Source organism: Scardinius erythrophthalmus, assembly GCF_964197995.2.
Source record: "Scardinius erythrophthalmus genome assembly, chromosome: 10".
In the NCBI taxonomy this organism is placed as follows: domain Eukaryota; kingdom Metazoa; phylum Chordata; class Actinopteri; order Cypriniformes; family Leuciscidae; genus Scardinius; species Scardinius erythrophthalmus.
Window position 1 is genome coordinate 6,726,890 of NC_138230.1, and position 26,708 is coordinate 6,753,597.

The 26,708-nt window shown below is 37.3% G+C and overlaps 2 protein-coding genes across 2 annotated transcripts in view; one reads left to right on the plus strand and one right to left on the minus strand.

Moving 5' to 3' along the window:
- The window catches only part of osbpl10a (oxysterol binding protein-like 10a), a 31,609-nt gene extending 20,443 nt beyond the window's left edge, over positions 1–11,166 (minus strand). The window contains exon 1 of the mRNA XM_081375996.1: positions 10,873–11,166. Within this exon, the coding sequence (XP_081232122.1) occupies positions 10,873–10,979 (107 nt within the window). The 5' untranslated portion in view covers positions 10,980–11,166. The remainder of the gene's footprint in view (positions 1–10,872) is intronic.
- A 9,517-nt stretch (positions 11,167–20,683) lies between these two features.
- tmem42b (transmembrane protein 42b) lies at positions 20,684–25,970 on the plus strand. Its single transcript, XM_081377129.1, has 3 exons — positions 20,684–20,928; positions 21,334–21,480; positions 22,889–25,970. The coding sequence occupies exons 1-3, from the start codon at positions 20,722–20,724 to the stop codon at positions 23,027–23,029; spliced, it is 495 nt and encodes a 164-aa protein (XP_081233255.1). The 5' UTR covers positions 20,684–20,721; the 3' UTR covers positions 23,030–25,970.
- The last annotated feature ends 738 nt before the right edge of the window (positions 25,971–26,708 follow it).

Genomic DNA, 26,708 nt, shown 5'->3' on the forward strand with positions numbered 1-26,708 from the left:
GTCTGAGTTTTTGTTTAGGATTTACAGGCTTTTGAGTGTTTTTTGCCATACCCATTTTCTAAATGATCCTGTTATGGCTACCCAATGGGTAAAGTTAAAGTTTTTTATATAATTAATAATCTAGAGCTTCCAGAGAATTGTACTGCACTGGTATATTTCCGATCGGGCGAAAAACCTAGGACTAGTTCGCAAAAGTAGGTTTTTAACATAATAGCAAGTATTTAATGAACAAATTGATTGACAGCAGTAGTTCTTGAGGCAAAGTTGTTCAGTATGAGGAGATCTATCAAATGATATGCATCACGTGATTACATAGCCGTAAAACCTGTTAGCGTCAACTAGTGGCTGATTTTTCAAAATTCTTACAGACCTCTAGGGCCACGAGTCGAACATGCCCATCGAGTTTCGTTCTGATCGGCCTCCGTTAAGAGCAAACTAACAGCTTTGAATTAAAATGGTGAGGTATCCTGTTGTAAACATCAACCATGCCTGTTGACAGTTTTGTGGGAAGGGAATGAAAAGTTCTCAAATCCACAGCACAGCCTCAGACATAACATTTATATCCATGATCTGCCATTTTCACTATTGTCCTTGCTTGCTTCTTCACAATACCTGCAGATCTTCTGATGATTCGGCTGTGCAGGTCCACATTAACACTGCCTGGCCTAGAACATGGACTGGAAAATGCAAATTTGGGGGGTATAAATATTAATGATCCTGACTCCAACGTCACAGTCGGTGTTATGGTGGGATTCACTCATTTTTCAGCGGTCTTTTGCAAACAGGAGATTTACACAAGAAGGAGGAAACAATGGTGTTTGAGGCTCACGGTATGTCAGTTCCATGTCCAGAACTCTTATCATTCAACTATGCCAAGATAAATACAGTTTTCAATTGTATGGCACCTGTAAAATAGATGATTAGTAATATAATGCTTACTTGGAGTCTGAAATGGCTTTAACAAAAGAAGAAAAATAGTCTTAGATTTCTGTTCATTCTAATCATGTACAAATAAAGTAGCACAGTAAGATTACATTTATTTGAATGCATTAGTGAGTGTGTGATTGTGCTGTGTGTGCAGCGTGTCAATACTAAAAGTGAAGGTGTAGTTGATATCTTTGGTGATAATATCTGTAGTAATCATAAAAAAAAACACTTAAGAAATAAAGAATTAAAATTACAAATAATATTCTATTAAGATATGAGTTACAATAACATGATTTGCAATAGTAATAATATCAATAATATATGCACAATACACACAGATTAGACTATCAGGTCTGTGTTTTACAAAAACATTAGTATTGCAGCCAATGTGAGTCTGTGGGATTTATAAACAGACAAAATATGATTTGAAATGTTATTTTAATGATTTTATTAAGTTTAAACAATATTTCAAATGGAAAAAAAAATTAAAAATAATATTTTAGTGAGCAGAATGAACCAATGAGTGTTCTTCTTCTGGTGGTTAAAATGTAAATGAAAACAATAATACTTAAACAATAATACTTAATACACTAACCATGCTTGAACACACACATGCACACACATTTTGTTGTAGATGGAGATATTTAAAATAAAAGATAGGTAACAAAATGATAATTGCAAATCTCCTCTGTATAACACCATTTTCAGATTTCAAATTAATCACTGAGAGGCAGAATTGTTCAAACTGAGAGCTCAGTAAAAATGAAGTGATAAACTTTGACAAAACATGACTGTGTTATAATAGGTGATTTTCATGCAAGTAATTTGATATAGTCCAAAAACTAATGCAAAAGCACAGATGAAAATATTTTATTAAGTAGAATGTCCTGCAGAGGGCAGTAGAAGACCACTAATTGACTCACTTTCATTTGAAATACTTTTTTATCCACCAGTAAAACAAAGCAGTTTCTTCATGTTCTTTCCATTAAGCATGCTTACACACACACAGACACACACACAAACCCACACACACACACACACACACACACACACACACACACACACACACACAAAGACAAATATGTTTTCAATGTTTTTAGGATGTGATATTGTGAAAATATCTTCATCTCCTCATCTTGAACAACTTTGCCTCAAGAATCACTAATGTCAATCAAACCGTTCATAATCATAATAAAAAAAAAAAATATATACAAATATCATAATAATAAAAAAAACATCATAATAAAAAAGATTGCTTCTTAAAGCATTTGTTTATTTCCAATACTGAAGCGAATTAAAAGATCATGCGTAATCCTGCTGCTCCCTCTAGTGGACAACAGTGGTATTATAGCTTACATTTTACAGTTGAAGTGTTTGAATGAATGGGAATTAGTTTTTTTACTTATATCTCAGGAACCAAAAGGCGAAAAATTCTGAAACTCAGAGCATAGATAGTGCTTGAGGAGCCCTGTTGAATGAGACCATCAATGTGTTTTTGGGCGATTGGGGCTGGGAGTTATGACTGTTATAAGGCATATCTGTTCGGGCTATTATCTCTGGAATGCCCAGGGCAAATAACACCACATTTGAATCGAAGCTAGCCAAGGACGCGCCCTTTCCAACGAGCTCTCACACAATGTTCGGGGTGGTCTGGGTCGGGAGTAATGGCCGTTCAAAATCGGGGGTCCCGCGGATTCGCGATGCGCGGGGGGCGCGCTCCCGAGGCCCGCGACGACACGTTTCGATCAAGAGCCCGGAGAGGTCCTCACCATCAAAATTTGAGCGCGCAACGACTTTCCGTTTTCGAGTTATGAATGGATTTGTATTCGGGGGCGTGGCTTAAATGCCGTTATACTTTCGTTTCATTTCATTCATTTACTTTCGTCCATTTCCATATCTCAGTGTAACACAATTGTCAATAGTAATACTCAATAGATGAGTTTTGACAAAATGTGATTGTAAATGTTAAAATAATGATTTTAAAAAGTCTAAATATGAATTTTATAACAATATTAGGGAGTAGTATGATGAAATGACAGCAGGGGGCAGTAAAATACCACTTATTGGCTTAATATGTCATTATATTCATATAAAATCACCTTTTGAAGAAGTTAAACTTTTTTTCTGATAATTATTGATCTAGAGAGTTCAGAGAATTGTGCTGCACTGGTTTTGAACATTATGATATGAACATTATATGATAAAAGATAGAAGACATCATTTACAGCAAATACAGGCAATTTACCATAGGAAATATATGGTTTTAAAGCGTTTTAACAGTTATAGCGCCAACTATCGTCCGATCTCCATAGAATTTTTCATGCTTGTTAATGATGTTATGTCACATATGCTGACCAATTTTTGTGAAGTTCTGAGTTTTTATTTAGGATTTATAGGCTTTTTAATGTATTTTGACACGCCCGTTTTATAAATGACCCTATTACAGCCATCCAAATGCAAAAGTTCAACTTTTTTTTGATAATTATTGATCTAGAGAGTCCAGAGAATTGTCCTACAATGGTCTGGTTCCGATCGGGCAAAAAACCTAGGACTAGTTCGCAAAAGTAGGTTTTTAACATATTAATGAATAATTAATGAACAGTTTGATTGACAGCAATGGTTCTTGAGGCAAAGTTGTTCAGGATGAGGAGATCTATCAAATGATATGCATATTGTGTGGATATTTGTAACACCACGTGATTACAGAGCCGTAAAACTCGTTAGCGCCAACTAGTGGCCGATTTCTTTCAAAATTCTTACAGACCTTTAGGGCCATGAGCCGAACATGCCCATTGAGTTTCGTTCCGATCGGCCTCCGTTAACCTTGTCTAATAGGTGCTCAAACTTCGTTGGCCGATGGCGGCCATGTTTTTTGAGATACGCCAATGTCCTCATACACATACATGGCACCTTGGACCAAGACACTGCATACCAATTTTCAAGTCAATCGGACTAACGGTCAGGTGGTTATAGCCTGTTTTATGTTTTTTTCATTTTATAGCGCCACCATGAGGCCAATCGTCGCGATTTTTTTACTGTGACCCCAGAGTAAGCTCATACACATGTGTACCAAGTTTGGTGAAGATACCTCATTTACATCGGGAGTTATAGCCATTTTAGTAAAATAGGCCCCTCCCACAACGTACGTTTTGGCGCCCCTTAGCGACCGTGAATCGAAATTTCCACTTTTTTTCGATAATTATTGATATTCAGTCTCCAGAGAACATTTCTGCACTAGTTTGGTTCCAATCGGGCAAAAAACCAGGGACTAGTTCGCAAAAGTAGATTTTTGACAAAATTCAAAATGGCGGAAAATCTATCATGGCGGAAATAAAATCGGAGATATACGTTTTGTTCGTCAGGCATCCAGCTTTCCAATGATATAAGACACTTGAGTCTACGCCATACGGTCTAGGAGTTATGAGCAGTTTCGCGCTTTTGGTTGTTATAGCGCCACCTATGGGCCAATCGGGGTCATAATCTCTGAACCTTTCCTCGATTTTTGTACTACCATCTGTCAAAGTTTCAAAGTTCCAGCTCTTACGGTTTGGGCTGCACGATGCGTTTTACGGCAGAATAATAATAATAATAATAATAATAAAAATCAGCACAATTACAATAGGGTTTCAGCACTTCGTGCTTGAACCCCTAATAATAGTTATTATATACACTTTTGACTTGAAGATCAGCATGTGACTGCTGAGCTCAGATGATTGACTGTCACTCAATCCCACAATCCCTCTGGCCAGTCACCCAATCACCCAATCAGCCAATCACCCAATCACCCAATAACCCAATCACCCAATAGCCCAATCACCCAATAACCCAATCACACGCGCAGACAGTTAGAGTAAATGAGACTGAAAGTCAGAGCTCAGCTCTCTGTGTGATTAAACTCAACGAACCTCACACACACACACACACACACACACACACACACACACACACACACACACACACACACACACACAATCCAGCAGAACCTGGAGAAGAGATCTCATTCACCATTTCACTTCATCTTAGAAACACAAAGCTTTTTTTTTTTTTTTTTACATTTTTATTTGTATTAGCCATTCCAGCTGATTTTATCAAAGTAAGTGTTTTTCACCAGTTGAACAAAACCATTAAAAACATTGGTTATTATGAGTAAAGAACAGATGTAAAAACGATTGAACATCGGATATTAAATGAATTTAATAAACAATTATAAACCATATCAATAAAATTAAAGTGCAATATTAGATTACAAAAAAGTAGTTTTTTATTTATTTAGAATGCATGCAAAATTAGCACAAAATTAAAGAAAGAAAGAAAGAAAGAAAGAAAGAAAGAAAGAAAGAAAGAAAGAAAGAAAGAAAGAAAGAAAGAAAGAGCGTCCGCAGTGAGGATGTTGATGTGTGTTATTGTCGTCTGTGTTTTTTCTTCTAAACCAGATCAATGACTCTCTGACCAGAGAAACAGCAAAACTGACCAGAAACAGGCTACACACAACCACACACACAACCACACATACACACACACACACAACCACACACACACACACACACACACACATACACACACACACACAACCACAAACACAAACACACACACACACACACACACACACACACACACACACACACACACACACAGACACTCAAAGTAAAACATGGATATTTGTTTTGCTTGTGACAGGCTCATTTTTTTCATAAAGGTCAATCATAAAGATTCAGAAATAATGATAAGAGCAGGGAAACTGCACTTCGCCACATACACAATCACAGCTCATAAACACACATTAGATCTAGTTCAGAAATACAGTCATTCTGTTCCAGATGTAGACGTTTCAACATGATCTGTTAGTGGAAGCTGGCTTAAAATAAAGCCACACTTCCTTCTCTCAGCGCACGAGTGAACAGATCCAGACCCTTCAGTCCAGTTTCATCACGGAAGCAAAACTCTGTCCGTTTCCTCCAGAAGAAACTACACACCCGTCGACACACAAGAAACTACACACCCGTCGACACACAAGAACCTACACACCCGTCGACACACACCCTGAGCGCGGGAGATCTGCTGCTCCACAAGCCACATGTTCACTGTGATTTACACTGGTTTTAATTATTTTATTGCCCATTTATAATCTCCATCAAGAACTAAATTACCCATAATCCTACACTCTAAGTGAAGTCAGTCTCCCTACTCTCTGAAACTACAGAATATTTAGCAATAAACTTGTTTAAACACAAAACATTAAAAATGAAACCAACTGTTTAATTTTGTACCATTGTTTTTTATTAGATTATGTCATTTGAAATGCTTCCGGGATGAATAATTTTACTCATTAAACTCCATTTAAAGTTCATAATGTGATTCACCTCAAAGCTGTTTGGTTTGATTCATCGTTAAATACTTTTTACAACCCCATTTTACCATTTATAAATTACATTTGTTCATGCAGCCGTACAGTCGACTTTTTAATATTCTCATAAAGGCAGATTTCCTTTGAGAAAAGGAGTTAGAGTTCATAATCTACATGATGAAATTAGAGAGAATATCGGATTCTGAGTCCATTATCTTCATTTCTACAGACTCCAAACTCTTTCAAATGTGCTCCAACCTCAAATCAGAGCCTTTCAAGAGCATCAAATCATCTTCACAAAGACATAAACACAACCTCTGATTCCAGAACAGTCAGAGCGAGCTTCATTCATCAGCCTGGGCTTCATCCTAGCAGGCTCACAGCACTGGAATCACTTCATATCTGTGAATACTTCACTTTTATGGATGTTGTTCTGCAAGAGAGTCCAGCATGACAACACATACCAAGTTTATGAATATGAACCACAGACATGCGTCATTATTTATATATCCTTCATGGAACGTTTTTCCTGAAGCGTTTTAGTTGGATGTTCGTCTGACTGTTTTTAAATGTTACTAGTTGTTTCAGAACATTCCGAGAACATTCAAAAGTAACATTCTTGAATGTGTGAAAAATGGAATGTTCTATTTAACGTTTGAAACCGTCACCCTGGAAACCAGGAGCGCGTTAGAAACCGCAGAGATGATGTCATCAGGAGGAGGTCAGGGGTCAGAGGTCAGCTTCACATTCTGGCACACTATCACTGTGAAAGACTGAAGGACTCTGGAGTATTGCTGTATTATGTTATGACAATTATGATAATTGTTGTTAATGGGGTTTTCTTTCCGTGTCTTTTCTACAAGCATTTAATAAAAAATAAAAAACACTGTATCACTGACTGACATCTATGACCATCATCTCCAGCAGTAAAGCAGCAGTGTTGCAGGAGGTCTAACACGCTCAGAAAGTCACATTAGACTGACTAACACACAGTATGTGAATAAAGAGATGCTCACATTGAACAAAATTACTCTTAACTTCAGATTTTTGATAAAAAGTTAAAGATTTATTGAAGAAAATGTGTTAAAAAAAAACGTTCTATACACTAACATTCAAAAATTTGACGTCAGTAAAATGTTTCTGAAAGAGTCTCTCCTGCTCACCAAGCATAAATAATATTACAATTAATAAGTAACTGTGTTCTATGTGAATATATAGTAAAGTGTAATTTATTCCTGTGATCAAAGCTGAATTTCCAGCATCATTACTCCAGTCTTCAGTGTCACATGATCCTTCAGAAACCAGTATAATATGATGATTTGATGCTCAAGAAACATTTATGATTATTATCAATGTTGAAAACAGATTCATATTTGTGTGGAAACTGTGATGCATTTTATTTCTCAGGATTCTTTGATGAATAGAAAGTTCAAAAGAACAGCATTTATTTAAAATAGAACCTTTTGTAATGTTATAAATGTCTTTACTGTCACGTTTGATCAATTTAATGCATCCTTGCTGAATAAAAGTATTAATTCCTAAAAATAAAAATAGAAATAAAAACCCTGAACCAAACCTTTGAACTTTGAGTGTTTCCTATTCAGTGCTGGTGAAATAATGCAACGAAACACACACACACACTGGGGTTTAAAACCCACACATGTGTGTAAAGCGCAGTAATGAATCGGCGAGCTGTGACTGGATGAACATTCACTGACTCATTTACCGCCTGATGTCTATTAGCTAAAGAGACGCTCTCGCTGAAGAGCTCGGTTTGAGATATACGGCCGTTTAAAGGTAAAAATAGAAAGTTGAGAAGCATTCAGATGTTCAGAAAACACTGAGCTCATCTTTTGTTGTGACACAAACGGGTCAGGATCCGTCGCCCACCTGAGAGTCTCAGCTCAAATAACACAGAATAAGTACAGATGCATTTCCCTCTTCTCCACAGCAAACTCAGGCACCTTTACCTTTACATATTCATAACCATGCATAACAACATCTGCGATACGTCTGAGCTGGGAGAAACATGTTGGACATTCAGTCCCAGTAATCTGAGAAAGCTCATGAATCCGAAGTAGAGTTACATTTCTATCCTGGTTTCCAGTCTACTAAAACACACAGCAAAATGACTTTAACTAAAATTAAAATAGAACAACAAAAACTCAGTTAAACTAAAGCAGCTCTGCCTGTCAGAAGTGTGTAAATCGGCTCTAGATGTGAAGACGCACAGAATGAAATGTTCTGAACAGTCACTGAGATCAAGGACGAAACACACTCGATGAATAACAGATATCAGGCATATTTACACTGTATTTACATGTCTGACTCTCCTGACAATGAGGACACAATCTGCTCGAGTCTCATCCAGCTCTGACAGTCCTGCTGAACACAGAGAAACAGTGTGTGTGTGTGTGTGTGTGTGTGTGTGTGTGTGTGTGTGTGTGTGTGTGTGTGTGTGTGTGTGTGTGTGTAGGTACTTTATTGATCTCTCTTGGGAAATTTAAGTGTGTTAACAGCAGCAATACATGAAGACAGTAAAGTACTCACAATAAACACACACTATACACATGTAATATACAGACAAATTTATCACAAAATTAGAAATTGAAAAAGAAAAAGATAGCTGTAATTAATAAAAAAAAAATATATATATTATTACATACTGTATGTATACTAAGGCCCTAAAAAAAAGTGCCAAGGAAACAGTAATTATTGCACATCTCTTTTTGAGGTTTGTGTGTGTGTGTGTGTGTGTGTGTGTGTGTGTGTGTGTGTGTGTGTGTGTGTGTGTGTGTGTGTGTGTGTGTGTGTGTGTTACATTATCTGTCACCATCAGAAGATGTCAGCTCTATGTTCTCATCTCCTGCTGCACTATGGTCTAAATAACTCCATATAGGGCAGAAAAATCCCAAATGAGATGATTTTAATATCTGTGTTAGATAGAATGACACAGAATTTGTCAATTTTTGGAATAACAAATCAAAAGGAAGGTTGTAAAATCAATCAAATTCAAATCAAGCCATGAACCAGCATCTGTAATTATTACACTGCACAAACCACGGCTGTATGAATGTGTGATCGGCTTGCTCTGCGCGTCTGTATATGAGGAAACGCCACAGATATTCATTAGACAAAGAAAAATCATGTCAAACACTCACAGAAACTGAAAAATAAAATAAAAGTCTTTTTGAAAAAATAAAAATGCAATGCTTTATTGTAAATTAATTGTCATATTTTCATTTGATTACATTTTAACAGATTGATCAAAATGTTAAGTTTCATGCATTCAATTGATTAGACTTTCTGTTTAGTGATAAAAGTTTATTTAAGTTCATAATCAACAGACTTCTATTGAGACTCGTCAGCAGTGAATCTGATGTGCAGGTGTGTGTGAATCTGATCTGTTCATTGACTGCACACACACACACACACACACACACACACACACACAGGTCATAACGTCTGAAAACAGACGCGTTTACACAACCTCGATCTCCACCGTCCGCTCATGACCAGAGCCTGAAATAGCCTCTGTGTGTGTGTGTGTGTGTGTGTGTGTGTGTGTGTGTGTGTGTGTGTGTGTGTGTGTGTGTGTGTGTGTGTGTGTGTGTGTGTGTGTGTGTGTGTGTGTGTGTATGTGTGAAGAAACTTATTTCCGCTTGTGTACAGACAGACTGTGTTTAAAGTACAAAGATTAAATTCACATCCAGATAACATTCATGTGTGTGTGTGTGTGTGTGTGTGTGTGTGTGTGTGTGTGTGTGTGTGTGTGTGTGTGTGTGTGTGTGTGTGTGTGTGTGTGTGTATCCTGATCTCTTGTGCAATTATTCCTGAATATTCCTCAGAATCTGAAAGTCTGAACCGACACTGAGTGTTTGTTTAATGACTAAAGTAACAGGACATCATGATGAATTCAGTGCAGAAACACATCAGGATCAGGAAGTTTCAACTTTTTCTTCTGATGCAACACTTAAGTAATGATGGAGTTTCGGAAACATATGCCAGAATACACAAAATATATGATTTCGAGAATCATAACCACAGAATATGAGCATATATGAGTTCAAAAGCCAGATTCAAGTGTATGTCAATACGTCTATATACTCATGTAAAGCTAATCTTATACTATAATTCACCTATTACTATTTTAAATAATGTTATGTTATGTGTGTGTGTGTGTGTGTGTGTGTGTGTGTGTGTGTGTGTGTGTGTGTGTGTGTGTGTGTGTGTGTGTGTGTGTGTGTGGGTGGGTTTAGGGGTCAGTTAGTGTACAGTTTGTACTGTATAAAAACCATTACTTCTATGGAGAGTCCCCATAGCTAAGCAAACATGTGTGTATGTGTGTATGTTTATACAGTAAGTGAGTAGAATTGCTTATTTGATCACTGAACTATTGAAAGCTGTGAACTATTAAATGACTATTAAATTTAATAATAAAAAAAATCATAAAAATCATATTTAGACCTAAAAAACAGTCACTGCCACGTATGTACTGGTAATATGATACGACACTGATGCCCAGCTGAGTTGAGCCCAGTCAGTGTAAACTTCACCATGCATGCATGTGTTCGGGATCGGGATCGGGTTGTGTTCGGTACCTGTTCTGCCAGCCCTGGATGAGGTTGGTGTATTTGCTCAGCACTCCCTCAGTCCTGCCGAACCCGAGCGAGGCCGAGCCCGTCCGAGCCGCCCGCGTCTTTTCCATCGCGCTGCGGGAACAATCCCGATCTAGATCATGACGGAGGAGCGGGAACCCGTTCCCATCGTCCCAGTGCCATATTCCCGAGGAGCGCGTCTCTCTCTAGTGTGTTTCTGATGGGAATCTGAGACACACACACACCCTCTCTCTCTCTCTCTCTCTCTCTCTCTCTCTCTCCCTCCCTCTCTCTCTCTCTCCCTCTCTCTCTCTCTCTCTCTCTCTCTCTCTCTCCAGTCCAACCCGGATATTACAAACACATCTCAACGCTTCTGTCTCCGTGAGCGCGACGCGTGCGTGACGCGCAGCCAAACGCTGATTCACCGAGTCTTCAGTCTCTCTCTCTCTCTCTCTCTCGATCTCTCGTGAGCACATGCATCATCTGCATTGACTGTGACACTCTAGTGAAGATGGATTTTTAAAAATACGCTACCACTGGATTTGTGTTTCGATTGTATGAACAGCCGAACCCCTTTTTATTTTCCATAAAGTACAAGATTAGAACCCATTACAAAAACGATTATGTATCAGGCTATTTCATTGGTTCTCAACTGGTTCTTTTTTCAGGACTTAGGACCCAGATTTCACACCCACAGATGCTGTTCCTCATGATGTCTCTCAAAATAAACACAATTTCCTTACAATCATTTAAATGTAGGCCTATTCAATATTACCGCATAATAAACGATTTCTAAATGCATAAACAATGGCAGAGGGGATTTACTTCACAGCCAACATGGAACGTCTTTAACGTTCTGGCAAATGTAGCGTAGAACGTTCGTTCATCTGGTCTTTAATAACGTTCTCGTCGTTTAAGTTTCTCAATCTTAGACAATGGAACGTTTCTTTTGAATTTTCTCTGAACATTCTGAAACAACATTTAAAAATGTTAGAAAGCGCAACTTAAATGTTTCAGAAAAAACGTTCCATTGTTTGCAAAATAACACGTTCCTTATGTTCCCTTAACGTTCACATAATCAAGAAAAAACTTTTTTATAAAAAAAAATAGTACAAAAATATTTGTCATAGGCTATTGAACATTCAGAGAACGTTCAGAAATAACATTTTTGTTAGCTGGATATGTTTGCTTTTTACTAAAGGTTTCTCATGCTTTTGACAATGTATGGCAAAAAAATGTATCCTTGTTGCAAGTGTATTTAATATTGTATATATATATATATATATTTTAAGTGTATTTTACTTTGGAGGGGGGGGGGGCGCTTAATTCTAAATTTACTTCTCTACTAAATATGGTTTGTTGAATATATTTAGTTGCATTTAGCATTGATTTTTTCGCCACTGCTGTCTAAACCGATCAGAAATATCCATTTATGGTTTTGCTGTTGTTGCTGCTGCTATTTAAAGAACCATTCAAAACCATTAGCCTCAATAGTGCAGGAAGTTTAAAGAAGATTCATCTCATCATAAAGGGTTCTTTAAGAGACTGTATCCTTCTATTGAACTAATTATATCATTAAAGAAGCTTTAATGGACCTTTGTTTTTTTAGGTAGCCGTATTTTCCCAACTTTACCTTCCACGTTTGGAATAGCAGGCCTATTGTGAATAGCATGTGAAACAGTGTGCATGCAGCAGTGAGTGTTTCAAAAAGTGACTTCACTGCATGTTTCAGTTGGCGGCATGATGCATCTACTAATAAATAGGCTATATGTCTGTTTTGCATTTTGAATCCAATTTTCTGAAGAAGAAAAATGCAACTGCAGCCATGCATGAACAGGACTAAAGCATAATGCTTTCAAAAGGTCTGTTCACTTAGTAAAAGCTTCACCTGACAGCGATGCAGTATAAGAGCTGAAACAAGAAGCACTCCTCTCGCTCCGGTCCATTAGTATGATAAAGAAACTAAAGCATCTTGAGTCACCAAATCACAGGAGTGAACCGATGGATCTGCGCTGCGTATTTACCAAAGCTCTCGCTTCAGGTTTCACTACAAGAGACCAGAGATGGAGTCCTTCTGCCAGCAGCGCACGGCAAACACACTGCAGATCGATACGAGCAGAAAGAGTGTGTGTGTGTGAGACTGAAGTCAAGCTCAGGTCAACCGCATTACTGCAAAACAAGACAAAATAAACCCCAAATCACAATATAGATCAGTGCGATTATCAAATAAATCAATGCATGCGTGTTTCAGAGCGAAGCGCTGTGTTCATTTACACGAGAGCAGCGCAGGATCAGGATCACGCATTTATAAAAAGAAATAGGAATAAAAATGAGCGCACCGTACAGACACTATACCACAAGTACGATGAAATCTATGGAAATTTTTACACACGAGGCTGCAGTTGAGTAGAATAACACTTTACAATAAGGTTCATTAGTTAACATAATGTACTAAGCAATACATTTGTTACTGTATTTGTTCATCTTTGTTAACTTTAGTTAATAAAAATACAGCTGTTCATTGTTTGTTCATGTTAGTTCACAGTGCATTAACTAATAAAGTATTAGTAAATGTTGAAATTAACATTATAACAAAGATTAATAAATGCTGTAGAAGTGCAGTTCATTATTAGTTCATAATGTTAACTAATGAACCGTATTGTAAAGTTTTACCGAATAAGTTTGTGCTTTAAAATTAAATTACTTATAGTCAGTAGAATAGCATGAAAATAAAGTGTCGAGTCTCATCCTGCATGTACATCTGAACTGTGATTTCCAGCATCAGTGCATGAGTGTGTGTGAAGGAGATGTTGTGTAACTGTGTGTCGCTGTTTCTCTTCTACTGTAGATGTGCTTTATGTGTTCAGGACAAAGAGCTCGTTCACCATGATCCGCTCAGGAACTGGACATCAGGGGATCGTTCACATTTTCCTGATGTTATGCTGGTCATAATGTGCAGATCACTTCACTAACACACTGTCACACATCCATTCTTCATTACACTTTAAACACAGTTAGTGGTGCTTCATAAGCTCTGAATGTCACTTTTACTAGTGCTCATAAAAATATTAAGGCCTAAATTTAAGATTTACATGAATTGCATATAAAATTCCCATCTATTATATTATATGGATTAGACCATTTTACATAAACCAAGCAATAAGCTTAATGTGATGCATTTAGTCAGTGATACAACTAAATAAAAAAATAAAAAATAAAAAAATTGAAACAATTGAAATAATTCAAAATCAGTATAAATCTGTTAATTGTGAAAACAATTGATTATTCATTTAAAAAATATGGAAAAAGCAATATTAAATATATTAATTCAATAAGTTAAATCAAAACACATTGCATTTACTGATATATATATATATATATATAATAAATATATAACCCTGGTTATTGTGTATTTCAAGCATTCAGCTTATTATTAATATTACACAAATCTGAGCGGTTTCATAGTTTCCAGGGAAACTAAAACTTCGACACCTGCTATAATATGAGGAACTGAAACTGCAGTTTTATTCTTTATCACAAGACGAGTATAGAATTTTGTTAGTTTTCATAATTAGTATAATGCAAACACACTTAAGGGTTATAAAGATCTCAGGTGTTTAATGTTGAACATGATCTCTGATCTCTGATTCCTCCACAGAGAGTCTCATCAGATCAGATTCTGTTCAGTGTTCTCAATGATCATGATTGTTGTTTGTGAGATGTTGTAGTGATGTTTTGGCATGTGTCTGCTGATCGTTCTCTCGCTCTGCCGTCTGAAGCAACACACACACACACACACACACACACACACACACGCCTGTGATGAGGCTATATTTGGACTCTCAGTGAAAGACATTCCAGCTGAGAAGGTCCCGTCACATTAGGAGCTCGTCGTCCAACAGGAGAACAGAGAGTCACAGTGAAGCCTCGACCCGGGACTGAAGCCTGTTACACTCAATATAACTGACACATCTACAGTGGGGAGAACAAATATTTGATACACTACCGATTTTCCTACTTACAAAGCATGTAGATGTCTGTAATTTTTATCATGTACACTTCAACTGTGGGAGATGGAATCTAAAACAAAAATACAGAAAATCACATTGTATGATTTTTTAAATAATTAATTTGCATTTTATTGCATGACATAAGTATTTGATCACCTACCAACCAGTAAGAATACCGGCTCTCACAGACCTGTTAGTTTTTCTTTAAGAAGCCCTCCTGTTCTCCACTCATTACCTGAATTAACGGCACCTGTTTGAACTCGTTACCTGTATAAAATATACCTGTCCACACACTCAATCAAACAGACTCCAACCTCTCCACAATGGCCAAGACCAGAGAGCTGTGTAAGGACATCGGGGATAAAACTGTAGACCTGCACAAGGCTGAGATGGGCTACAGGACAATAGGCAAGCAGCTTGGTGAGAAGGCAACAACTGTTGGCGCAATTATTAGAAAATGGAAGAAGTTCAAGATGGCGGTCAATCTCCCTCGGTCTGGGGCACCATGCAAGATCTCACCTCGTGGGGCATCAATGATCATGAGGAAGGTGAGGGATCAGCCCAGAACTACACGGCACGACCTGGTCAATGACCTGAAGAGAGCTGGGACCACAGTCTCAAAGAAACCCATTAGTAACACACTATGCCGTCATGGATTAAAATCCTGCAGCGCACGCAAGGTCCCCCTGCTCAAGCCAGCGCATGTCCAGGCCCGTCTGAAGTTTGCCAATGACCATCTGGATGATCCAGAGGAGGAATGGGAGAAGGTCATGTGGTCTGATGAGACAAAAATAGAGCTTTTCTGTCTAAACTCCACTCGCCGTGTTTGGAGGAAGAAGAAGGATGAGTACAACCCCAAGAACACCATCCCAACCGTGAAGCATGGAGGTTGAAACATCATTCTTTGGGGATGCTTTTCTGCAAAGGGGACAGGGCGACTGCACCGTATTGAGGGGAGGATGATTGGGGCCATGTATTGCGAGATCTTGGCCAACAACCTCCTTCCCTCAGTAAGAGCATTGGAGATGGGTCGTGGCTGGGTCTTCCAGCAGGACAACGACCCGAAACACACAGCCAGGATAACCAAGGAGTGGCTCTGTAAGAAGCATATCAAGGTCCTGAAGTGGCCTAGCCAGTCTCCACACTTGAACCCAATAGAAAATCTTTGGAGGGAGCTGAAAGTCCATATTGCCCAGCGACAGCCCAGAAACCTGAAGGATCTGGAGAAGGTCTGTATGGAGGAGTGGGCCAAAATCCCTGTTACAGTGTGTGCAAACCTGGTCAAGAACTACAGGAAACGTATGATCTCTGTAATTGCAAACAAAGGTTTCTGTACCAAATTTTAAGTTCTGCTTTTCTGATGTATCAAATACTTATGTCATGCAATAAAATGCTAATTAATTACTTAAAAATCATACAATGTGATTTTCTGGATTTTTGTTTTAGATTCTGTCACTCACAGTTAAAGAGTACATATGATAAAAAATGACAGACTTCTGCATGCTTTGTAAGTGGGAAAACCTGCTAAATCGGCAGAGTATCAAATACTTGTTCTCCCCACTGTATCTATCTGTCTGTCTGTCTGTCTGTCTATCTATCTATCTATCTATCTATCTATCTATCTATCTATCTATCTATCTATCTATCTATCTATCTATCTATCTATCTATCTATCTATCTATCTATCTATCTGTCTGTCTGTCTGTCTGTCTGTCTCTGTCTGTCTGTCTGTCTGTCTGTCTATCTATCTATCTATCTATCTATCTGTCTATCTATCTGTCTATCTATCTATCTATCTATCTGTCTGTCTATCTATCTATCTATCTATCTATCTATCTATCTGTCTGTCTGTCTGTCTGTCTGTCTGTCTGTCTGTCTGTCTATCTATCTATCTATCTATCTATCTGTCTATCTATCTGTCTATCTATCTATCGTTCTATCGTTCTCTCGTTCTCTCATTCTCTCATTCTGTCTGTCTATCTATCTATCTATCTATCTATCTCTCTATCTATCTATCTGTCTGTCTGTCTGTCTGTCTGTCTGTCTGTCTGTCTGTCTGTCTGTCTATCTATCTATCTATCTATCTATTGTTCTCTCGTTCTCTCATTCTCTCATTCTCTCATTCTGTCTGTCTGTCTGCTAATTAACTCCTCGTGTCCTTCACACTATCCGGAAGGAAAATGCTCACACATTAAAAAGCCAGTTGTCCCGCTGGTCCGGCAGAGAGCTTGACCTCTGATGGTCTTTAATTGCTTCTGTCTGCAGTTCATGGAAGATCTCCGCAGAAACACGAGTGTGTGAAGTTCCTCAGGCATTCGTTCTGTCCTCGACATTCATTGTTCAGAGTGTGATTGTGCTAATGAGAGAAGACTGATCTCTGCTTGGCCTCTGAGAGAAACTTCAGACTTTGTTAAAGATGATAATATGCAGCTTATGACCTCAAGCAGCCTGAATCTCACAGTTAAATCTATTTTAGTTGTGTTATTAATATATGCTATATATTTTATTTGTAGTGCATGTTAAAGGAGTTTTGCAGATCAATCTTATGACTCGCTCTTTTTATTTGTGAGTTGTTTTTCTGAACCAAGACTATCAGATCCCAGAACTCCCTCATAAACATTGTGGGGGAAGATGAAGTGAAGGGAAAAGAGGAACTAGAAGCTTTGCACTTCCTAGAGCGTCCTATACTGGCCTCACAGCTACATTAAACCTCTAATGTACATCCTACAGAGGGTTAAAATAAAACGGGCACAAAAAAATGGTATTGAGCAATTCAGTAAAATTTTGACTGTCTTTACCCATTAATACACACAATACTCCCTTGAAAATAAACTCAGCACAACCATATTAAAAATGTCATTCACAATAGATCATGCTTTACAGTGAACTCTGTTAGAGCTACATATGGTAATATATATGTTTAATAAAACACTTCACTCACATGTCACGTAACAAACACAGTCGCTTTTACATTACAAATCCATCACTTCTCATCATCTCTGAAGAGCTGATGTTGATTCTTGTTTTATTACGAGCTCTGTCTCGCTCTCTTTTCTCCAGCAGACTCTCCTCTGTTTGCCGTTTGGCCTTAGTTTCATGAATTTATTTGCCATAACTCAAATTATACAACATTGTGAAGAGTTATCTCATGTGTTTTGTGTTGCCTGCTGACGTCAGAGATGCTGAACTCTGAATATATGAGCAAATCCAAATATCCCTGCTTTTTATTTTTTAATGACAACTATTACAAAACCATCATTGAAATAAAGCTGAATTAGACTAAGATATGAACATTAGATGAATTTAAATAAAAATTTGAAATGTTGCCTTGGCAACTAACTGGATAAAATAAGTTTAAGTGTATAAGAAAAATATACAAGTATTTGATTTGATTTGATTTTATAGTATATATAAATACTAAAATAACACTTCCATCAGGGAGTAAAAACAGCACAACATCACTTTAGATTGATCACCATGTCTCATTAAAGTGCGAGATCTTCAGTGAAAGAGCTGATCTGAGAGCAGTCTGAGTGTCTCTCTCTGATAAGGTCATGATTCTGGTTTCTGTCCGCGGATCGTCTCATTATCATTCACTGCTTTCACAGAAACACTGGACTTCACTGGAACATCTTTCAACCGTTCATTTTAAGAATGTATTCATTTATTTAAATAAAGAAGTCTCTTCTGCTCACCAAGGCTCCATTTATCTGATCAAAAATACAGTAAAAACAGTGAAATATTATTAGAATGTAAAGCAGCTGTTTTCAATGTAAATATGTATTAAAGTGTAATTTATTCCTGTGATCAAAGCTGAATTTTCAGCATCATTACTCCAGTCTTCAGTGTCACATGATCCTTCAGAAATCATTCTAATATGATGATTTGATGATCAGGAAACATTTAATATTATTATCAATGTTGAAAACAGTTGTGCTGCTTCATTATGGTATGCCATTTTGGCTTTTTTCATATATATCTGTGCCATTCAATTTCAATTGTTGATATCAAGAACTGATTTCTTACTAGTTGAAATTTCACTTATCAGAAATACAATTCTTAGTAAAAATCATAATTTTTTATATCAATAATTACTTTGTTACTATAGTAAAAAGTATGAATTCCTGATATCAAAAACTCAACTGTTACTAGTTGAAATGTTAATTCTTGATATTAGTAAATGTATAGGCTATTTCAACATGTTAAGAGAGTAATTTCAGATCTAAAATGGTTTTCTTACTAACAATCGCATTTATGATATCAGAAAATCACACTGTCACAGTGACAATCGAATTAGTGATTTCAAAACTTTTACTATAGCAATCCATTTGTTGATATCAAGAATAGACCACGTAATTATTGCCATCAAAAACGATGATTTTTACTGTTAAGAATTTCTGATAAGTGAAATTTCAAGTAAGAAATCAGTTCTTGATATCAACAGCTGAATTTGAATGGCAGCCTATGGTGACATTTAACTTATGAAAATACAATTACAGATATAGTTTTTACTATAGTAGAAATTTTATCCCTGATATGAAAAATTGGCATTTTAACTTGTGAATAAATATGAATAAATAAAAGTCAAAATGGCTTGCGTTAGCTTCATATGAACCTCGCCAGAACGTTCTCAGAACTTTCCCTGTTGGTTTTGGGCTTTCATTTTTTACATCCCTTCTGCAATAATCTGCTGAATGTCTATTAGGTCTGTATTCCGAAGAATTACAACCATTTCACATTTATTCATATTTCATATTTATGCTCAAAAGGGAGATGTGACAGTTAACAGTAAATTAAACAAAGCATGAACTACAGTTTAGACAGCCTTTATTAACCCCTGGAGAAGTGTGGAGCACTTTTATGATGGATAGATGCACTTTTATGATGGATAGATGCACTTTTATCATGATAGATGCACTTTAATGATGGATAGATGTTCTTTTATGATGGATAGATGCACTTTTATGATGGATAGATGCACTTTTATGATGGATAGATGCACTTTTATCATGATAGATGCACTTTTATGATGGATAGATGCACTTTTATGATGGATAGATGCACTTTTATCATGATAGATGCACTTTTATGATGGATAGATGCACTTTTATGATGGATAGATGCACTTTTATGATAATAGATGCACTTTTATGATGGACAGATGCACTTTAATGATGGATAGATGCACTTTTATGATGGATAGATGCACTTTTATGATGGATAGATGCACTTTTATGATGGATAGATTCACTTTTATCATGATAGATGCACTTTAATGATGGACAGATGCACTTTTATGATGGATAGATGCACTTTTATGATGGATAGATGCACTTTTATGATGGATAGATGCACTTTTATGATGGATAGATTCACTTTTATCATGATAGATGCACTTTTATGATGGACAGATGCACTTTAATGATGGATAGATGCACTTTTATGATGGATAGATGCACTTTAATGATGGACAGATGCACTTTAATGATGGATAGATGCACTTTTATGATGGATAGATGCACTTTAATGATGGATAGATGTTCTTTTATGATGGATAGATGCACTTTTATGGACTTCAAAACAGAAACAGCCATGCACTGCCATTATAAAGCTTGGAAGATCCAGGCTATTTTTTATATATAACTCCGAAGCCTGTATTCGTCTGAAAGAATAATGTCATTGTCATATAGACCTATGATGGCTTAAGGGTGAGTAAATCATGGGCTAATTTTCATTTTTGGGTGAACTATCCCTTTAACTAAAACGCAGCATGGACTCCAGTTCCCAGAATGCACCTGCTGTCCGTGATGCTGACGCGTGAGTGTTTTCGCAGTGCTGGAGAATGAGGTGTGATGGGTCTGCTGCTGAAGTCATGTTTCCCGGTGTCCTGTACGCGTTGCTCGCGGGGTTTCTCGGCGCCGTCGCGTCCTCGTCCGCCAAACTGTCTCTCGGAACCGACTATCTAAAGGGTGTGTGTGAGACGGGCCTGCGGACCTGGGGCGAGCAGAGGAAATTCACGCAGCACAACGACACGAGCGCGTGCGACTGGGTGAGTGAGTGAGTGTGTGTGTGTGTGTGTGTGTGTGTGTGAGAGAGAGTGAGTGAGTGAGTGAGTCACTGCTGGAAAACACAGCAAACACCCGCACTGTCTCATCATCACGCTTCACACACACACACACACACACACACACACACACACACACACACACACACACACACACACACACACACACACACACACACACACACACACACACACACACACACACACACTGCGCAGTTAATGCATGCATGATGAGATGATGCTGTTACGTGACAGACATGCATGACCTTCAGCTTCGCGCGCGCGCGCACGTGCCATCGCTCTTCCTGATGCATTAGTGAATCCCATTAGACATTTATGGCTGCTGAATATTGCAGTGTGTAACAAGTGTTTTCCACTTCCCCGTGACAGCTGCACATTCCTCTCCGGCTGCTGTGTGGAGGTCTGCTGTTCACCTGTAATGCTGTGATGTGGACCTTCCTGGCCAAAGCCCTGAGGAGCTCGTGCTCGTCCGCGCGCACCACTGTGACCACCACCGCCTCCAACTTCATCTCCTCTGTGAGCAAACTCCTTCTCAAGAGAGAGGGATGCATTCATGTTTGAAATTGCATATCAAATTTCCATGCATTCGGATTAGGATACACAAAAGTTTGACTTTTGCATATTTGTCAGTCATACATAAATTTCACAAGTACTTTTTTTAACTGAGTAAATGTAATTATTTTCAGAATAAACAGATTTATGTTGATTCTAAGCCATCATCTTAGATCAAATCATTATTTAAATAAAATTAAATAGATGAACACAGTTAATGAACTATGGCAGGATTTTTTTTTTGAGTGCAGAAATCCTACTTGTTTCTTTTCCATTCATGTGTGACTAACAAATATACATCAGTTTATTAGTTTGTTTTAGTGCTGTCAATTGATTAATCATGATTAATCATATCTAACATAAAAGTTTGTCAATATATAATATATGTGTGTGTATAATATATACACACACATTATACACATTTTTATGTTAGATGCGATTAATCAATTTGACAGCACTAGATTGTTTTTGTTAAAACTGTTGCATCCAAATGGATGAAAATTGTATATGCAATTTAAATACATAAATCGTGAATTTACACTCTAGAAATGCCCAGCTTAACCATAATTATAAAATCAAATATTAATAACAAATTAAAATGAAATTATTCCTTAGCTTGCAAAACGCTCCAGTATGTCACGTGTAATATATGTGTATAAATCATCATCCGGTCATCATGAATGACTTGAAAAATCATAGAAAGATCATTATTTATAGATCAAACATGACTGCAAAAAACATTAGTGTTTTAAATGACAATTTGTGGTAAAAAGTTAGTTTGGATTTGGATTGCAAATGAATGTGTATATAAATATAAATTTAAATCATAATAAAAATGATAAAATACGATAGTCAACATTTGAAGTGGATCAAAAAAGTTATATGGGTATTGTTCAAAATTCATGGATAACTGATGAAAAGGGTTTAATCCACTTCAGATGTTGACTACTGTTATTTTATCATTTTTATTATGATTTAAATTTATATTTCATCAAATATTTTTTTAAAATCAAATCAATATTTCATGTGCAAAAAATAAAATAAAATAAAAAAATGGACATGAAATATGATTTGATTTAAAAAATATATTTTATTAAATATAAATTTAAATTATAATAAAAATGATAAAATATGGTAGTCAACATTTGAAGTGGATCAAAACCTTTTCATCAAGGTTATACATGAATTTTGAACAATACCCGATTACCCGTATAACTTTTTTGGTCCACTTCAAATGTTGAAAATGTTGTAAACCTAAAATAATAGTCCATTGTAGCATAGAAAATAATAGCCTAATATGAATTAGTCTATTATTGGTATTAATGTGGTTGAGGTCTCAGTGCGTGTGTGCTGATGTGCGTCTGCTCGACAGGCGTTTCTGGGGCAGCTGATATTCGGGGAGACCCACGTGGCTCTGTGGTGGACGGGCATCTCTCTGACTCTGTCTGGTCTTCTGGTGCTTCATCACACATCGCCCAACCTCACGCAGTCCCACGCCAGCAAGAGAGAGTGACCCGCTGACCACGGTCTGACCGATGACAGCTTCATCACCATCATCATCACCTTCATCATCACTCACTATGGGTCCAAATGCTCGAAGACGCACAAACACGCGCATTTTCTTTTGCTTCACGGCACCAGAGCTGCTCGAAATATATATCTCACGTGGAAGATCTACTGTCATGCCAAAGATCAGTTTAAATATTTTAAAACATTTATTTTTATGCATTATTATTTAGTATTAAAAATCCATAAGAAAGCATGAGCCTATATCACTTTTAATGTGATAATGATGAATCTCAGGCGTCTAACATGTCTGGATCATATTTCACCTCAAAATCAAAAGAAAAAGAGAATACATGTATTGAATAAACAAGATGGAGGCTGATTTTAGGACCATAAAATAATTGCTAAAAAACTGAAAATTCTACAAAAACTCACTGTAGATGCAGATGAGCAATTTCATTTTTGAGTGAAATATTTATGGTAACACTTTACAATAAGCTCCAACATAATGCGTTAACTAACATGAAGATGCCAATTGATTTGGCATTTAATTTAATATTTTTCTTGGTTTCAAATTCCAGTTGCTGCTTCAGGTCATGCCCTCTGTGACATCACTTCCTTCAGTTTTGCAGATTCACAGTCATTCCCTCCATCATCCTCCAGCACTGTGAGCGCCGCGCGTGGCAATAATAACTGCAAACCTCGGCATTGTGCATCCTACACCGGAAGATGCTTTTCCGAAATATATGCCACATATCTTATGCATGCAAACATCCAGTGATGTGAGAGCAAAGACACTTCCTGTAGCTGTGTGAACAAACACTAACCAAAACCTGTTCTTCAGCCCCTTCTTCAAACACACCGAGACTTAGCAGGAGGATGCAGTCATGTTTGCTGTTCGACCTGTGTAATCACATATATTTCCTTATTTTTTTTTAAATTGAGTGTTCATTAGAGGGGTCCAAGACCCTAGGACATTTGTCGCACTTGGATTCGAGGAGTTTTGTGGTTGACAATGAAAAAAGTGACAAATCCTTCCTTCGCGGCTCAATTTGACCCCCTTAGGAATTAATGGAATGTGATGAATGCTTCATTACACATAGAAAAACCTAAAAATGCTCAAAATTCAAACTAAAAATGCTAAAACTTTACCAAAAAATGTCTACATGTGTATCTGAATGCATACTGAAGAGAAACTGACTTTAGGACCCAGCGGAACAGCTCATTTGCTCCATATAGAGCTATAACGCCATCTAGTGGCAAGAGTCATGAAAAATCATGTTATATTATTATTTTTCCACAAGAGGTCGGCAAAGACACCAAATGTAAGAGATTCTGAGCTGTATTAATAAAGGAACACACTGACTTTTTGGGTCTTATTCACCGTATCCCCCAGAGTTAGATAAGTCCATACACACCCTCTTCATCTCCGTGTGTGCCGTAACTCTGTCTGACGCACCCACCGCTAGCCTAGCTTAGCACAAAGACTGGAGGTAAACGGCTCCAGCTAGCATACTGCTTGCTCCCAATAAGTGACAAAATAACGCCAACATTTTACTATTTACATGTTGTGATTTGCATAGTCACAGCGTGTACAAATAACAAGGTCACATGAGACACAGCCATCTTCTAACCGTATACATACTGGGAACTATATTCTCAAAAGGCGAAGCACTGCTACTTCTGCGGAGTGATTTACTCCAACTCTGAGCGAACTCTCTGCTCCTCACCACGGCTTCGCCGGCGCTGCGAGCAAATCACTCCGCCCAAGTAGCCGTTAAAAAAACTAGAAAAAATATTATAAAAATGAAATAAAAAAATCTTTATGGACAAAAACAACAACAAAGTAAGTATAATTTTAGGGCTTTGGGTCATCTTGACCCGCGATGGAAAGATGTGTTACAAAGTGCGAGGGAAGGATGAAGGTTAAGAAAGCAAATGGAGTCTTTTTTTCCCTTTTCCAAACCACAAATCAGCTAGAAACCGCCTTAAGCTGGTTTGCGGATCTTCCAGCGGGTGTGTCATCATCACAGGGGACTGAAGGACCAGGTCTGACACTTCCTGTGAATTACTCTAGTTCTTCCTGTGGTCTCGGTTGGCCGCATGAACCCGGACACTCGTAGAGCAGCTAAACATAGATAGGCCTATTAATAAAGTAAACATGGACCGAATGCGTTACACATGTCCATTCGTTGCGCAAAAACACCTTGTAATGTGACGTTATAAAGTCCCTGGCAATGTGATGTTTTTAATGTGTTTAATGTTGAGAACATTCGTCCTGCTGTATTTAATCATAACTTCCACATTAACGTTACATGCAAATAATGTTTCATATGGCTATAATTAGGGGTGTTTCTGATGATGAACATTCAATGCATTCACTGCAGAATGTAATAATCAGCTGAAAGGAGTAGAGTACAAACACATTGAAATGGTTTCACTTCATTTATTAGCCTAAATCAAAAATTAGAATTGAATTCAGACTCAGAGCAAATAATTGACACCCCTAGTTATAATGATGCAAACAGACTAATAATTGTTAATGTGTTAATGCTGAATCAAGGCCAAAGTGACACTTGTTTCTATATAGCACGTAGTATTTGAGATGCGAAATATCAAAATATGAATAAGTTGCCTTATATGCGGGCATTCCTTCTGTGTCATGATCATATATTGTCATATTTGGCATTAGATACTTTATCACTGGGGACCAAACGTGTGTAAATATTTGACTTTGATTTCAAATGAATGGATGAATGAAATGAACTCAACCATCTTGTAATAATAAGATCTCTCATTCATGTAGCATTTGTGTATGTTTGCCTTAGTCACTGTATAACAATAAGGCCACATTTATAAATGTGTAAATACTTTTATTATTTAATGGACAAACTAGAGGTCTGTAAACATATCACTACAACATTGAATCATTAAACCGCTATAAAGTGTGTTGTGCGATTGTTTCTTTGTTAACAGCATGTGTGTGTGGACAGAAAACACTGATTTTACACCAGTTTCAGGATCATTTTACAAGTTTGAATCTGTAGATTTGATTCCTCATAAACAGTTTTGAGGAAACTTACTTTTAATGCGTTACAATAATACTCAGTAATGGTGTTGACTTATGAATTTGCACATGGTTTGTCTTAAAGGGGTGGTTGATTGCTATTTCACTTTTTTCATTTTAAATACTGTGTAATGTTGCTGTTGGTGCATGAACAGTATCTGCAAAGTTGCTGCGCTGAAAGTTCAACGTAAGCAGAGATATTGTCTTTTAAAAATCAGGAAGTTGAATGCCTACAAAAACGACTCGAATGGGACTACAACGAGATACTTCCCGGGTTTTATACGTAACTAACCCATACATTTACATCCACCCTCCCTCCGGAACATGTTCTGCTGTCGAAGAGGAGGAGTTATAGTGGAGAGCTGTAGCTGTCAGGTCTTCTGTGTTCAGGCTTCCTACAGACGCTGTAGTTCGTCAACAATGGTTAAAATTTAAGTTTGGTTATGTTCCTGACAATTACAATCGTAGTTTAGCTCTCTGTGCTGCACATTTTACGGAAGACAGCTTCCAGAATCTACACGAGTTCAATGTCGGATTCAACAAGAAACTATTACTCCAACATGAAGCAGTTACAGCTTTAAAACCAGAGGCCACAACCTGCAAGTAAGATTTAATCATT

Bases quoted from the DNA above. Each gene is read 5' to 3' on its own strand.
- tmem42b (XM_081377129.1), top strand. From the start codon at position 20,722: ATGAGGTGTGATGGGTCTGCTGCTGAAGTCATGTTTCCCGGTGTCCTG. The intron at 20,929-21,333 runs GTGAGTGAGTGA...TCCCCGTGACAG, and splicing joins ACACGAGCGCGTGCGACTGG to CTGCACATTCCTCTCCGGCT. The intron at 21,481-22,888 runs GTGAGCAAACTC...TCTGCTCGACAG, and splicing joins CCTCCAACTTCATCTCCTCT to GCGTTTCTGGGGCAGCTGAT.